Below are 15,723 nucleotides of genomic sequence, written 5' to 3' on the forward strand. Positions count from 1 at the left end.
TAATTTAAAATTTACATGTAGACTTTTACGGGCGTTTTTACTAACGATTACTGTGGCATTTTTAGTGACAAATAATATCTTTATTATGCATCATCTCAAAATGTTCTCCGACAATTTAGTGAACTTTCCATCACACTAGAATTCATTTTACCTCCTAAGAGAATAAATAAAATGACACATTTAACATACAGTCGTCATGTAAACCAGAACAATATGAATACACAAAGTTACTTTACACTTCAAAAATATGAAAGGATCAATTATATTAAAGTGGTACGTATTGTTTGAGTGTGTGATACAAAAATCTTCAACTTGCTTCTCTGAAATATTCAATATCATCATTAGAAATTTTATAATCTAATATATTTCCTTGTACGGTATTGGCTTACTAAAAATCTGATGGATTATGCAGGTTCGCTCAATAATTCATATCTAGCTTAATGATTAAATGACACCAAAATCTATCATGAAATCACAATGTAGAATGATATGTGTTGAAGTATTGATGTATAATATACCACAGTAATGACGTAGTTATGACTCATCATGCAAGCACGTGCACATATTCTACGATCAACAGATCTATAATACTGAGGATACATAAGGATGTTCTCATCTGAGCAGTGGAACCAATATTTTTTTTTCTGATGATGATCTTTTGAAAGGTTTGATTTTGGAAAGTAAGAAATCAATATGTTGTCTCACTGCTTCTTCCGCTACAGACATCGGTATGTGTGTAACAGGAAATAATTAATTTCACAGAATATTCTTATTTTCCCCCTGAATAACAGACATTTTCTGTTATTGTCGAGGCAATCTTTTTAGAACAAACTTTCGTCTATCATTACAAGGTAAGGGTATGATATGTGTACGTGGATATTTAAAAAAAATGTGAAAATGTCTAGTTCTCAGTTCTCATTTAGTTTAAACAATATTTTATTCAATAATTATCATTTAAATACAGACAGGTACATTTAATCTTATGGGATGGGAAAACAAGCTTAAAGCTTATATTAATTCCTTTCCCATGTACATACAAAGAAAAATATAAATCGGAAATGGAACACCTAACATCGACATTGGACGAAAAAGTAATATTTACACATAATAATATCTATAAACTTACGCACATGTGGTGGACAGAATTACAAAATGTAATTTCTAACTTAAGTAGTGGCATACATGATGTGCAGTTTGGTAATAAGAACTAAAGGACCAAAAACATTAGGTAAAAAGGTTTACTGAGCTTGATATAATTTTGCACGGTGAAGAATGTTTGTTCATTTTTCTGTTTAGAGTAAGTGTCGTTTCCCCATAATAGAGTTTTTTTCAGTTAGAGTAATATCTAGCTGAAGTTCTCATTTGATTTAAGAGCTATTAAAAAAGCGACGAAAAGATGAAAACATTTCAAAATACTTTAAATCAATGATATGACAAACTTCTAGTATTAAACCTTCTTAATACTGTCAATTTGGATGGAGAATTTAAAGGATACTTTTCGTGACTTTTTGATCGTGAGCGGTAGGGTGGGTGGGGGGATGTCTTTTGTGCTTTAATTTTGGCAACTTTCACCCCAATAGTCAGTTGTTAGAAGATCAAGAAACAAGCTGAACTATTTATTTTCGGTTTCTGACATTCCGGGAAAGTCATCAGCCAATTCGGATTTCACGAATGTGAAATCCTTGATTTATGATGATAATATACTCAAGTGAAGTTCCTTAGTAGCCATAAAACATGGAAAATGTTGACACTTTTATCAAATCACACAGTCAACTACACTGTCAAAATAATTAGTTAACGAGAGGAATTTCTTCAAACTGTCAGTACAATCGTCGTTTTTAAGTTTATAGTATAGATAGCAAAGTGTGTAGAACGCAAAAGTCCAAGATGTTATGTTGGGATTCATGTGTATTAGTAACAAGAACCGATATCATGAACTCGTCCTATAAGATTTAATTCGAATGCTAGTTTAGCTGAGCAATGGTGCACACGTCTGTTATATTTTTTCAAGGGTTTATTCAATCACTCTGACTAACTGAAGTGTGTAACAAGAGGTCATATATATATATATATGACCTCTTGTTACACACACACACACACACACACACACACACACACACACATATATATATATATATACACACATATATATATATATATATATATATAGTTAACATGATAAATGGCGCGTAATAATAAGTACAAAATTACAATATTTTCTGTAAATAATGATTATTTATTTTAGGCATGATTACATCTCAAGCCCTGGTATACATTGACAGCAATGTTTTGTGGTTATTGGAGATAGCTATTTCTCATATCCAAATAGAACGGGATTATATGCTTTTATTTAAACTAATTTAACAACAGTGAAAGGAGCTTAAAAAGGGATATAAAACCAATTTCTAACTTACAACGCACAATATGCTCTGGTAATTCTTTCGAATAATTTTCCTTTTCAATTCAGTAGTATGCCTACAGATTTAATTCATTCAACTACTGACAAAACATATTTCCAAAGGTAAATATTTTGTTCCTTACGTAAAATATGTTTATTAGAAAATAATATAATTTTATCTTTGGTTGAAGAAAATGGAAAACGCCATTACTTATTATAGATTTTACATATGGTAACATTTTCTTGTAAACTCTGAAATCTTATACTTACGAGGCACGTAAATGTTGGTTTGTATTGGTATATATGTATTTGATTTAATATCAACAATTCCTGCTCATTTTCCGCATGCTTCTAGTTCTTTCGATATTGCAGACAAAGATACACATACACTACAAAGATGATTCTGATAAGCAGACTGCTGTCTGCTGGGAAAGGTGTCTGAACATATAACTGGACGGATTCTACTTGATATGTGATATTAAACAGCTTTAATGATACTGGCAGTAACGTCATGTCCATATAACTTTGGTCTTTCTCATTGGCTTTTAATGTATTCTCTTTCATTTATCAAATTGAATAAACTTGATTGATGTTCAAACATCTGATAACTGCTATACTTCAGATCATCGTGTAAATTTTATTTATAAGTGTACAATTATCTGATAGATAATTCTAATTAATTTGTGTATTTTTTTTATTCGTCTCACAAGTAAACAATACATTGCAAGATACTGGTGGCAAATTATATAAACGCGATTTCGAAAAAAAACTTAATTATAAACATATGTAGTCTTCAATGGGTCATGTTTCTAAATGAATAAACGTCCTTGGCATATCGAAAGGTCAAATTGATTACACACTAAGAATGTTAGAGCGATACAGCTTTCGGAGCGAAATGTATTTTTTGGAATTTTGGTTCGAAATGGTTCAGGTGATGTGAATAAAATTTTGGGCGTAATAGCGGGAAACTGTATCTATCATCAAAGCCTACAATAAGACTGTTAGGAAAGACCCGGAATTAGATTTTTGCAGGTAACCAACTTACACTCTCATTATTATTTATCCTATGAATTCCTAACACCGGATGGGAAGGAGCTAGTTATGAATGATAATAGACTTGGAATTGTGACGTGTTCTTTGTGTAGTAACTTTATGCTAAGGCTACTTTGGCAAGAAGTTTCATTTATTAGTGTTAATGTTTTGATAGATAATTCTGATTGATTTGTGTAATTTTATGCTTTAATATACCTCACATGTCAACGAGTATACTTGGACTATCCAAGGTAGACGTTACACAAGAACAATGCTTGATAAGACTGTTGAAGTGTGTTTTCTCGAAGGGTGATGCTGTTGATTTTTTTCGGCAACTGTTCGTTTCCAGTCAGGGACCATCGAAACAATAACATGGAAAATTCCTCCACCTGTATATAAAGAAGTATATGATCATTTACATCTTTATTATTGCGCATGTGCATCGATTTCAAGGAACTCATCGAGAGAACTGTCAGGGACTTGTATGTCTTTCCAAGGATTGGAGAGATATTTGACTGCCTGACGACTTCAAGATACTTCAGCATATTGGATGTGACGTCTTGTAGCTATCATCAAATTGGTATAGTAGAGGGTGATAAGGAGACAACAACTGTCATTGTATGCCTGTTAGGGTTTTATGAATTTAACTGGGTCCATTTGGTTTGAAAACTATTCCAGAAACCTATCAAATATTGTTGGAGGAATGTTTAGGTCATTTGCATATGATAGTGTGTCCAACATAATTAAGAGACTTAACATCTGTCCCCGATGCATACAAAATCAAGAAAATACCAACATACGAAGAGCATCTGAGAAGAACTCTAACAGTATTCAGGTGGTTCAGGGAATATGGCTTAAAGTTAAGCCTGAAGAAGTGCAAATATTCGTTCAACGTAAGATAGTGTATTTGGGACATATGGTCTCAGAAATGTGTATTGATACAGATCCTGAAAAGGTTGCCGAATTTCAGACATGACCTACACAAAAATCACTTGAAGATGTTCGGTCATTCCTCAGGTTCTTATGTTATTGTCATGAAATTGTGAAGACCTTGCAAAAATAGCCTGACCATGGAGTGATCTCATCGTGTCCAATCGCCTCATCGGGGTCTTCAAAACGTTTACACAGTGTTGTGCAAATTGAAGCGTGTAAAATGAGGTCAGGTAACACACGGATTCCATAGCGTTGCAAATAGGATAATTTTGAACTTTTCTTATAGAGCACAGACAGCAGCATACATCAGGAATCTTTTAAGTCCTGTATGCTTAATCCAGAATGCTCGACAAAGATTGGTCAGTCAGAACAAATGCATTTATTTTCAATTTTCTTTGTGAAAGCTTTCGTTAGTGATGTCAATTATATTTACCGTGTTCTGTCTTAGTTCTCCAAATTGGATTAGTACAGATAAACTTGGATAAGGTCATTTCCTTCCTATACATAAATTCCAAATTTTATCGGCAAAAACGAAGTTATTTACGATACAAAAATAGCTTTAATTGGCAATGTTGGTCAGAAAATGGAAAATGTCGGTTGTGTTTAGAAATCCCCTGGCTCACACTTTTGGAAACCCCTTTGTCCACATAAAATATCGAAGATAGATAATCATTGTTCTGAAATTCTACAACCGAAGGAATCGTAATTCATATTCAGGTGTGTTCTATATACAAAAGTCATCATACCTAACATGTAATGATGCATATCTCAGAAATGAGAGGGAAGAGAGTTTTGCCAAAAGTAAAATATGAAAATTTATTCTGACTGGCTTATCTTTGTCGAGCATTCAGGATTAACAATACATATATTTGGAACGATATAAAGTCCGTTTCTTACCTGACCTCTTTTTTTTTACACTCTTCGACTTGTACAACCCTGTGTTTACATTTTGGAGACCCCTATGTGGCGATTGGACGCTGTGGATCTATTGCCAGCCTGTGATGCGAACTTCGAGCATCAAGCAGAGTTAGAGAAGGAGAGAAAACGGAATCACAATCTTTTAATGTTTAAAGAATATCCAGTATGTAAAATGTAACTTATCTGAGTATTATAATTCTTAAGTTTGTTTTCATTTTATACATATGATTTATGAAACTCTTCGGGAATTTAATGTTGAACTCACCAAGACTCGTTAAAAAGATTCGTTTCATAAAATCTATATATATGTACATATATATAACTAATAACAAGAAAATACCAACATGTCAACATGACCATAATGTTAACATATAAAATATGAACAAGAGAAAGCGTTAAACGGAGACTAATTTTAAAAAAATTAAGGAGAATAAGACCAGGTGCTCCAGAAGAGTAACTGTCTTCTGCTCCATCGACGATAGCCGCTATGTAAATCTTGGCCTATACGATTAATGATGTCACGTTTTCAAATAAGAACAATGTATACAACAACGGAACCAACAGGCAAGTCAACGAGTATCAAACATGTCCAGTTCCATATCAAGACGCAGGATATTTCTCATTGAAATCACTATGACGATCGAAAAACTACAATTTTCATCAACCTGCAACTTTTAAAATCCTGTGTAACGAGTTTGCACGTATGATGACGACTGTTTGTACAAAAACAAAAAAAAAAACCCGCATTATTGGGAACAGGCCCTTGAATATTGAACTGCGACATCTCACGAACATCATAGGTTTGGGATGCAGGTATGTTGCTATCTGTAAATGGAAACTTCACAATAGGAAAATTGAAATCATCACGCTTATCCTACAGTTTGGGCAAGTGGAAAGCTTTCTCCATGTTGCTTCTGTTGTAGGAAAATATCGGGAGAAGCGGCTTATGCCATGTGGAGAAAAAGGCTTGCTCAACTCTTTTAATATTCATGAAGTAATGACGCCAAAACATTTTTGACATCATCAAATATTGAGAGGCGGCAAGCATGAAAACGGGGGTCATAAGGGGGTACAAATAGATTTTTCTTTATTATTGACTTTGTATCCAATATCAGATATAGAGGTAAAACTAAATTTAATTTGTATGTCTTGCTTATCCTTGATTTCCAATTCTGATGGGTGTATACGATTTACACGATCAATACATTTCTTGTTATTCAAAGACACGACAATACGTCATCAATTTTATCTGAAAGTGAAATAAAACGACTTTTCAAGGTCTTTGTGACATGTTTTGATAAGTTCTTTGATAAATTCAGTCTCGCATGACGACAATAACAATTTTAAAGTCACCCAACAGAGGGGCACAATTACCATTGTACATGTAGTTCCCATGCCAATAGTCTCGGTTTGGATATCTTACCAACAAACTCGTTGTCAAACAAAAACTCGATCACTTTATGATGTCATCCCTTGTATATTTATTCTTTGATTTGGACGTATTTTTCACGAAATACACACCAGTATACATGCAGTCCACAACCAAATATTTGTATCTCCTGTCACCTTTCCTAGAAAAGAAAATTTTCATATCAATGGAACAAATACTTTCTTTCAAGTTATAATGGGGTATGGCGATGTACTGAGTGGGAAATCACATACACGATTTTTTTTGTATGTACGTGTTTATTACTTTACTTTCTAATTTATATTTCATCATATCAGTTTGTTGTATGAAAATCAGTATGACGGACACGATTTATATTAAGACAAAGAAAAATTCTTGTATGTATGTATATTTTTTATGGAATGGGCTTGAGCAAGTCTATTATTTGCGCATGGTTTACAGAGGCGTAAACTAATTTAGTCTTTTGAGGAAAACCCATCACACATGCGTAAACAATGGCAATTTTTACACTTCCTGGTGTCTAACATCCTGTTAGACAGGTGTAATACAGGTAAATATTCATTCGTTTTGTTTATTTAGTATGTAATTCCATTGAAATTGTGTCTCTCTGATTGATATGTAAAATAACATGCTAAAATATGCGATATGTATAGATCCCAAGTAACATGAATCTTAACGTGATCTTTCGGCTTCACTTGTTTGACGCAGACTGTCGCGATCGTCCATCGAAATCTTTTCAAACAAACGTACTCGATGCAACTTTTCCATCTGCTGTCTACATTTAGCTGAATATACGTCTACGGTGCTGGGTTTATCGCTGTTGGGATTCCTCCCTGGGACTCTGTTATACCGGACGTCTGTCATGTTGACAATTCGAAGAGGGACATCGCCAAACTTCCGATATAAATAAGTTACAAGGAGGAATACCACCAAAAAATAGGAGCTGAGTGAACTGCATTGACCAGGCTTGCACATGCGGTCATCACAAAGCCACGGGCAAATAGATGTGATTGTGGTTGGTTTGTGTATTCTGACTCGTCCCCCCTCCCCAACCTACCTCTCTAGCCATGCTTAATAAGGAATTACTGTGATTTATCTTGATATATAACATCTCCATTTATACGTCATAGATCGCAAGCTGGTAGACGAAGAGCACTAAAGTCGTGGTGCCAAATGTATACACTTCATACCAAGAGATCTATACTTTATACCAAATATAAAAAGTCGCCCTAACCTGGTGGTGTGCATCCCAAAGTTGTAATATTATCAGACAATGTCAGGATCTAATGAGTATCATTTCCAGCAAGTCATTCCAATCATGTTTGTTATAATAGCATTATTTAAGAAGCGTGAAATCATCACCATGAAAAGACTTTTTTTCAAAACTTTGAAAAGTTGTCATATAGCAGGTTAAGATAATTTCCAATCAGGTTGGGCGCAACCCCACATAGGTAGCACATAATATATAGACAACAAAAATCATCGTACATTTAACTAACTAATTGATTATTCAAAGCAGTAAGTATAAGTTTCCCTTAAATGTGGTACTGTTATCCTGATGTAGGTTAGGGGAGGGGGACCTGTTAATGATAGAATGAAAGTATGAGTGTTCATGTGGACAGGCCTTTAATGCTAGCACAATGTCACATGTGGCATTCTTCAGGGTTCTGTACTCTGACTCATTTTTAGCAGGCTCATGATTTTAGCTGCATCCATGAACAAGTGTTCTCACTAAGATGACAAAATACTTGAATGGTTCACAGTAAATAACCTATCGTAATTAGCTTTTAAAAAAGGATGACACCAAACTATACTGGTGCCAATGATAATGACTTGATATAAACTCTGAATGACTTAGACCAGGACTAAAGCAAAACAGCTATCTGAACGGGAAGTAAGTCTGAGACTTGTTCAATCACCAGCGAAAAAAACAACCACTTTGACTTTGATGAGTATATCAAAAGCCTAGTAAATTTAGACCAGGACAACAGGTCAGACTCAAACATAGACACTGTGTGTGGATAAGAGACCTTTGCATTGTTATTTAAATTGTTAGTGCAACCAGGAATGGATTATGTAAGCTTTTGTTGGGGCCCATACTTACAAAACATAGTATTGAGGATGTCCGAAGACATGCTGCAAATTAGATGCTTCTAGGATTCAGAGAACTAGTAGATTCAAATATGATGACAGACTGAAATTATGAATATCGATCTTGAAGTTTTGTAGATTATGTAAATCTTATAAAGGTTCTGAAATTACTAATTGGTGTGTATGACAAGATAGTATCCAATGAATCACTTGCACTAAATGGAGCACCAACATGAGACCCTTCCCTTAAAGCACATGGACAGCAGTGATGAAGAATGTTGTCTCCTCTGGAATATGAATTAAAAATAAAGCCAGGTTTACATCATGAAAACCAAGCAATGAAATAGACAAATCAAACAAAGCTACATATTTTCCTAATCCAAAATGGCAAAAGTAGATCTAGAATACAGAAGTACACCAGAACTTGCATTCAGAATGAACATCTTGAACGTAGGGTAACATTATAGGACCAGAAGTTTGTCATGGTGCAGTGGATGTTTCTATCAATTTCTTGTAATAAAGGTTATAACTCTAAACTCCTTTGTGGATGTAAACTCCATTTGGTCTGAAACATCCAAAGGGACTGACATTATCTTTTTATCATACCAGTTGGTAGGAGGAATTTTTCTATTGAATCCAGAGCATCATTTCCTAAATGTTTAGGAGTCCAGTTACAAAGCCATATAGTGGAATGTCTTAATTTTAAAAAAATCATTGAATCCAGAACTCATACATTTGAGTCCCAAAAATAGCTGGACATATAGTGTTTCCTATTTCTGTTTGTCCCATCATTGTATATTGTCAGTTATGTTTCAATAATTCTATGTACATTGTGAATTGTAGATAATTTTAAGCATGTAATGGGAGATGGTCTGAAGATGATGGATTCAGCGGTTTAGTACTAGCTAGCCCATAAGTTGTGTCAAAATGCAGACTGAGGACATAACAAGCAAACCATACTACTTCGCCAACTTCAGGAATACCACCGAGGTGAGGACAAAAAATGTCTGATTTAGCTTCAAAGTATGTGATGCCATATAACGTTGCACTTATCACATGCAAGGTGTTTTTTATAATAATAAAGTAAGTTAATGTATAGTTGTAGACAATTGTTATCAATTAACAACTGACCCAGAGCTGATAACTATCGTTGTAGACAAGACATACTTAGATAGATATAACACTTAGTATTATTACTGTTATTTATGGTAAGTACATATTTTGTGTTAATACATATAGGATAGTAAGTTTGTATGTCTATAGCTACAGTTAAAGGTAGATATAGGAGCAATTCTATATCAAATATGATTGGATGGGTGACAGGTATTTCATGGCCTAGAGCAGAGAATATTCAGGTATTTCATAGCTAGAGCAGAGAATAGACAGGTATTTCATAGCTGAAGTGGAGAATAGATAAGTATTTTATAGCTAGAACAGAGAATAGATAGTTATTTTATAGTTAGAGCGGAGAGTAAACAGGTATTTTATAGCTAGAGCAGAGAATATTCAAGTATTTCATAGTTAGAGCAGAGAATATACAGGTAATTTATATCTATAGCAGAGAATATGCAGATATTTTATAGCTAGAGCAGAGAATAACAAGTATTTTATTGCTAGAACAGAGAATAGACAGGTATTTCATAGCTGAAGTGGAGAATAGATAAGTATTTTATAGCTAGAACAGAGAATAGACAGGTATTTCATAACTAGAGTTGAGAATAACAGGTATTTTATAGCGAGAGCAGAGAATATGCAGATATTTTATAGCGAGAGCAGAGAATATGCAGATATTTTATAGCGAGAGCAGAGAATATGCAGATATTTTATAGCGAGAGCAGAGAATATACAGATATTTTATAGCTAGAGCAGAGAATATACAGATATTTAATAGCTAGAGCAGAGAATAACAAGTATTTTATAGCTAGAGCAGAGAATAACAAGTATTTTATTGCTAGAACAGAGAATAGACAGGTATTTCATAGCTGAAGTGGAGAATAACAAGTATTTTATAGCTAGAACAGAGAATAGACAGGTATTTCATAACTAGAGTTGAGAATAACAGGTATTTTATAGCTAGGGTAAAAGATAAGATATTTTTCCAAGGGTTTTTCCTTGGCCTGCAAATTAAGCATAAAGAACATGCATTTATTTCGGCTTTTCTTTTTCTTTATTCCACGCATTGATTCATTAAAATAATATTTCTCTTTTTTTAGGTTGCGGATTATCTGAAGCTTAAAGCAAAGGGTACAGTAGGGGTATTCCTGGTGCGACCAAGCTTTAAGAACCCCCAGAACCTTACTGTGTCTGTGGTGTAAGCATATTTTATATCTAGGTGTCAAGGAACTCTATTCATTAGTAATTACTATAAAGACTATATACATATTACAAATCAAAGAACCCGAAAACCTTATTGTGACTGTAGTGTACATCCAAAAAATATGTTATATTATCAGTATTTGTCTTAGTTCCATGGTTATCCCATATTAGTGTGCTGACATGTGTGAACGTCTTATCTATTGTGAGCTGAGGAACCAGTTTGTGTCTTTACACATAAGAAAATATTGTTACAGAATAATATATGCTTTCTCAAATGAGTGGAACAATGCCCTGACCTACCCCGGCCGGCCTATGATCATAATATTTAAATATCCCGGAGTTCTCGAAGATATCTACTTTAGTTAAAACTACCAGATTTATGACAATTAGTACATTTATGATGATAAACCCACTCCTTTTAATAATTTCAATTGTGTCACATCAAACACTCCACCTAGTATGAATCAGAGTTACAATATGCATTTTTGAAAAAAAGAAAGATATTTACAATATTATAACTTTTGTTTTACATACATTCCTGTGGTAGATTGAGAGCTCAGAAAACACAACAATACTAAATATTAGTCTTGCATTATATTGATGAGGTCATGTTAGCTACATTGATAGGAATTCAGTTTGTTTAAAATTCAACACTGTGCTTAACATATGATGACAGGACATTTATCTCTTAAGTAATATATCCTATCTGTTTATATAATTGTAATAATACAGCATTTTTCTGTTGAATTTTAATATCATTTTCCAATTTTTTATGAATCTAATTACATGTATTATAAGTTGAAATGTCAAAAAGTTAAAAGAAAAATTTTGAAAATTGGAGTCTGCAGACTCAAAAGTCTATGTGTCAAAAATCTCTTTCATTTAGAATTATCTGTATAAGGAATGTACATACAGTTATGTAAATCAAGGAGCCTGTGTGACTTGTACAAAGCGTTAAATAGAGTCTCTGAATGTAAAGATTATCAGAAGCTCAAACACTCCTTGTTGATGGTAAGTTCTGTGAAAAATGCATCTTTTATACTTGCATGACAAAAATGAAATCAAAGTATTAATGGCATTTTGAGGTATCAACACAGATCACAAATGTTAAAATAAACTTAAGGAAATTTGATAAGTGATAAATATGTATTTCTTTGAATTGCAGTGTGAAGGATAAAACAGTGCGCCACACCAACATTATAGTTGACTACAATGGCAGCACTCGTACCTACTATCTTGTGAAGGAGAAGCAGTTTTGTACGTTACAGGATTTGTTGGAATATTACAGAACTAACGATGTGAAGAATCTTGAAAAAGTGAATCATGTACGGTTTCTGAAACCAGTGATGCGGTCTGTCAGAGGAAGTAGTCATGATGACAGTTCCTCAAATTCTAGCAACACATTATGCCCACCACAAGCGCTTGCGCCTGTCCCTTTTGACAGACCTCCCCTTCCAAGCCGTCCTACTACCCTCCAACGTCGTCATAACAACAGCAGCAGCAGCCAGAACAGTTTGTTGAATTCAACTTCTTCAATGCAAGATTTATCTCCCATGGAATTTGCTACTGGGTCTTCAAGGGGATTTGCTCAAAACTACTTCCCTGACACCTTTTCTCCTTCCTCACCAGGATCAGTTGATGATCGCCCTCCAGCCCCCCTCCCTGGAGGTCACAAGACTGGTGGTCTGTATTACTCCACACCCAGGGATGTGGATGTTGATATCAGTGATAGACTTAAAGAAGTATTAAAACAGAATGACAGATGTGACTGTGGAATTCCTCGTGAAATGGCAGATATGCCTTTAGGTTGGACCGTTCACAAAAGTAAAGATCCAGGTACCTATGGTAGACTGTTTTTTCAAAATGTTCAAGGTGTTACGACATGGAAGATTCCCGCTGAAGTGCAGGCAAATATGACAGTGCAGCAAAACTACAACATCAGAACTCTTACTGAAATGTTTTCTAACCGTGAGCCTAGGCCGCCTTACTCACCTTCCGCCTCAACTGGGAGTGACATCAGTGATTTCAGACCAGATTCTGGACGCAGGTCCAACTTTACTGTATATGGTGGCCAAAGTTCAAATATGACCACAACACAGTTTTAATGATTAAATGGTGATCCATATATTAATGAAATTGGTGGTATGGAAAAAAATCAGTTTGTGCTGACTGTGATGTGATACAAGGAGAATCATGTATGATATTACATTTTGTTCACGGCAGTCTTAGTCATTTCCATGAATTGTGTTCCAGCAAGAGGTTGAATTTGTTATGGTAAATCACAGTAATGTAGATTGTTTCAGGAGGTAGTTTAATTGTGCAATGTGAAATTCACTCTAGATACGAAAAAAAATTTTTGCAGATCTTCCAGAAAAGGAAAATATGTTAAAAATATTTACCACATTAGAAAAATTCCTATTTTATATAATAAGAAAATGATACTTGCTCATTTGCTTTATGGTATGACGTTGCTTTTACAAGGAAAAAAATATATTGTTACATTATATAGTACCATCAGTACCCAGTTATTTTGTACCATTGATTGTGTCTAAATTCAGAGTTACTTCCCTTGGCTTACTTCCTCATTGAGGTTTGATATACAAATAAATATAAATTTAATAACTGAATTGAAATACAGTCTACCAGCATTCAAATATCACTTTTGCTTAATATGTATCGTATATTTATATATTTTTAGATTTTTGTTTAACTTTTATTGTATTTAGGTTGTATTTTAAGTTGAGTGTATGGTGTGTGGAGTAAATGAGTTATTTGAAGGATTTTTTCAAACATATCAATTTAAAGTTTAAATGTATCATTTTTTTGTTTTTTTTTTTGTTTTTTTTTTTTTTTTTTTTTATTAAATTTTTTTTTATTTTTTTTTTGTTTTGTTATTTTTTTTTTTTTTTTTTTTTTTTTTTTTTTTAATTTTCACAAAATCATCCAGGAAGAAGCTATTGATTACAGCTTGCTATCCAAAATACGACTGAACAAAGTAGATGTATGTAGATATAAGCTTGTCCATGTTGGTGTCCATACAAAACATGCAAGAGTTTTACATAATCATATATAGCAAAGAGTTTCCCAACTGAAGTTTGCATGGATAACTGGTGTCATGAGATATGTCAGCAGTAATATGTTATGATATATATTTATGTATATGCGATAAATGAATAAGAAGGATATAAAGAAATACACATGTACTTTTGAAAATAACATTCAGAAAAGTTTACACGGAGTACTGAAAGATAACAAATGGTCTATATAATTAGACAATATAAAATAGGTGGATGATATTTGCTGTTTTAGCAGTTCAGTTGCTTTTAGTTTTGTAGGCATTGTATGAACATTTGACCTATTGGTTCCGATAACTATTTCATTATCAATGTTGTATACAAACTACAGAATAATTCAATGTATTACCAGTATTCGTAGAAATTGTGCCAACCTAGCAATAAAAATATTGCCAACAAATACATATCTTAGTATATATATCCTTCAATGTATGGTTCTGTTTTATATCATACATATATATTGACACGGTGTTGGGAATCATGAAATACTTTTATTGATGTATTTACAGATAATGTTACTGTGACAGAAAGAAATCAATTCAGATTTTAAAGAATTTTTGATACGCACTGTGCTTGTCTGCATTTTTTTCTTATGATTTCTCAATGATACAAAGATGAATGAAAAAAAAAAACATTTTTTTTCTGAAGATTTTGTATTCTGTCAAGACCCTTGGTATACATTTACAAACTGTTGTTTATATCAAAAGATAAGGAAAAAATCAAGAAGAATCAGTATAAAATTGAATGTCTTTTAAGGGGAAAAAAAGAATAAAATGGATGAAATTTGCAATTATTATCATTTGAGATTTGATTCTGAATTTATCAAACTCAAAGCATAGCTCTGGATTAAAGGCAAATGATTCACAATATATTGACTCTGAAAACTTGAAATTTTATCGCATGTTAACAGAGAATGAACAATCCAAGAGCCTGGTAGAAATATTTTTTGATTTCATGTAACAAATTTTTCCTTCTTTTTCAGGAAAACTTGTGCATTCACTTACTACAAATCAATCTTTTTTTGGAAAAAATAAGTAAACACTGAAATGGAAATACATGTCTACTATATATAGCCAAGGTCAGTCAAATTTCTGTGATAAATAACATGCAACCTGTAAATATATATATACCAAGCCGAGGATATTTAAGCATCATCTTGTACATATGTTATTAAGTAATGATACAATGTCTCATTTTAAATTCACATTTTAATTATGATATGTACCATATGATTTAGATGTAATTTAAAAGGTATGTACATATGTTAGAATAGACATGTTTTTATAAGTTAAAGATTTTCTTATGGACGCCTTCACTATTCACGATTAAAATTGTTAGTATTAGATGCTGATTGTATGATGTATTATATGAATACAAGAGTAATATATATGTATTCAAATTGTTAACGGTATACCAGTAAAAAAAATTTTTTTCATATAAAGAAGAGGTTTAAAATCATTGTTCAATTTTGTTACCTAAAACCTTCACATTTTGTGTTGCTATTAATGATGTGTAATCTGTGCTCATTCCTATAATGAGATGAATTGATATCA

At 33.2% G+C, this 15,723-nt stretch overlaps 1 protein-coding gene across 1 annotated transcript; it reads left to right on the forward strand.

The window, feature by feature from the left end:
* The first annotated feature begins 9,636 nt into the window (after positions 1 to 9,636).
* On the forward strand, positions 9,637 to 13,814 carry LOC132549296 (uncharacterized). The gene is made up of 3 exons (XM_060213218.1): positions 9,637 to 9,770; positions 10,994 to 11,091; positions 12,262 to 13,814. The coding sequence occupies exons 1-3, from the start codon at positions 9,708 to 9,710 to the stop codon at positions 13,199 to 13,201; spliced, it is 1,101 nt and encodes a 366-aa protein (XP_060069201.1). The 5' UTR covers positions 9,637 to 9,707; the 3' UTR covers positions 13,202 to 13,814.
* Positions 13,815 to 15,723: the final 1,909 nt, after the last annotated feature.

The sequence above is a fragment of the Ylistrum balloti genome, unplaced genomic scaffold (assembly GCF_031769215.1).
Source record: "Ylistrum balloti isolate Yb309-2 unplaced genomic scaffold, AGI_CSIRO_Ybal_v1 Utg370052, whole genome shotgun sequence".
NCBI classification, from domain to species: Eukaryota; Metazoa; Mollusca; class Bivalvia; order Pectinida; family Pectinidae; genus Ylistrum; species Ylistrum balloti.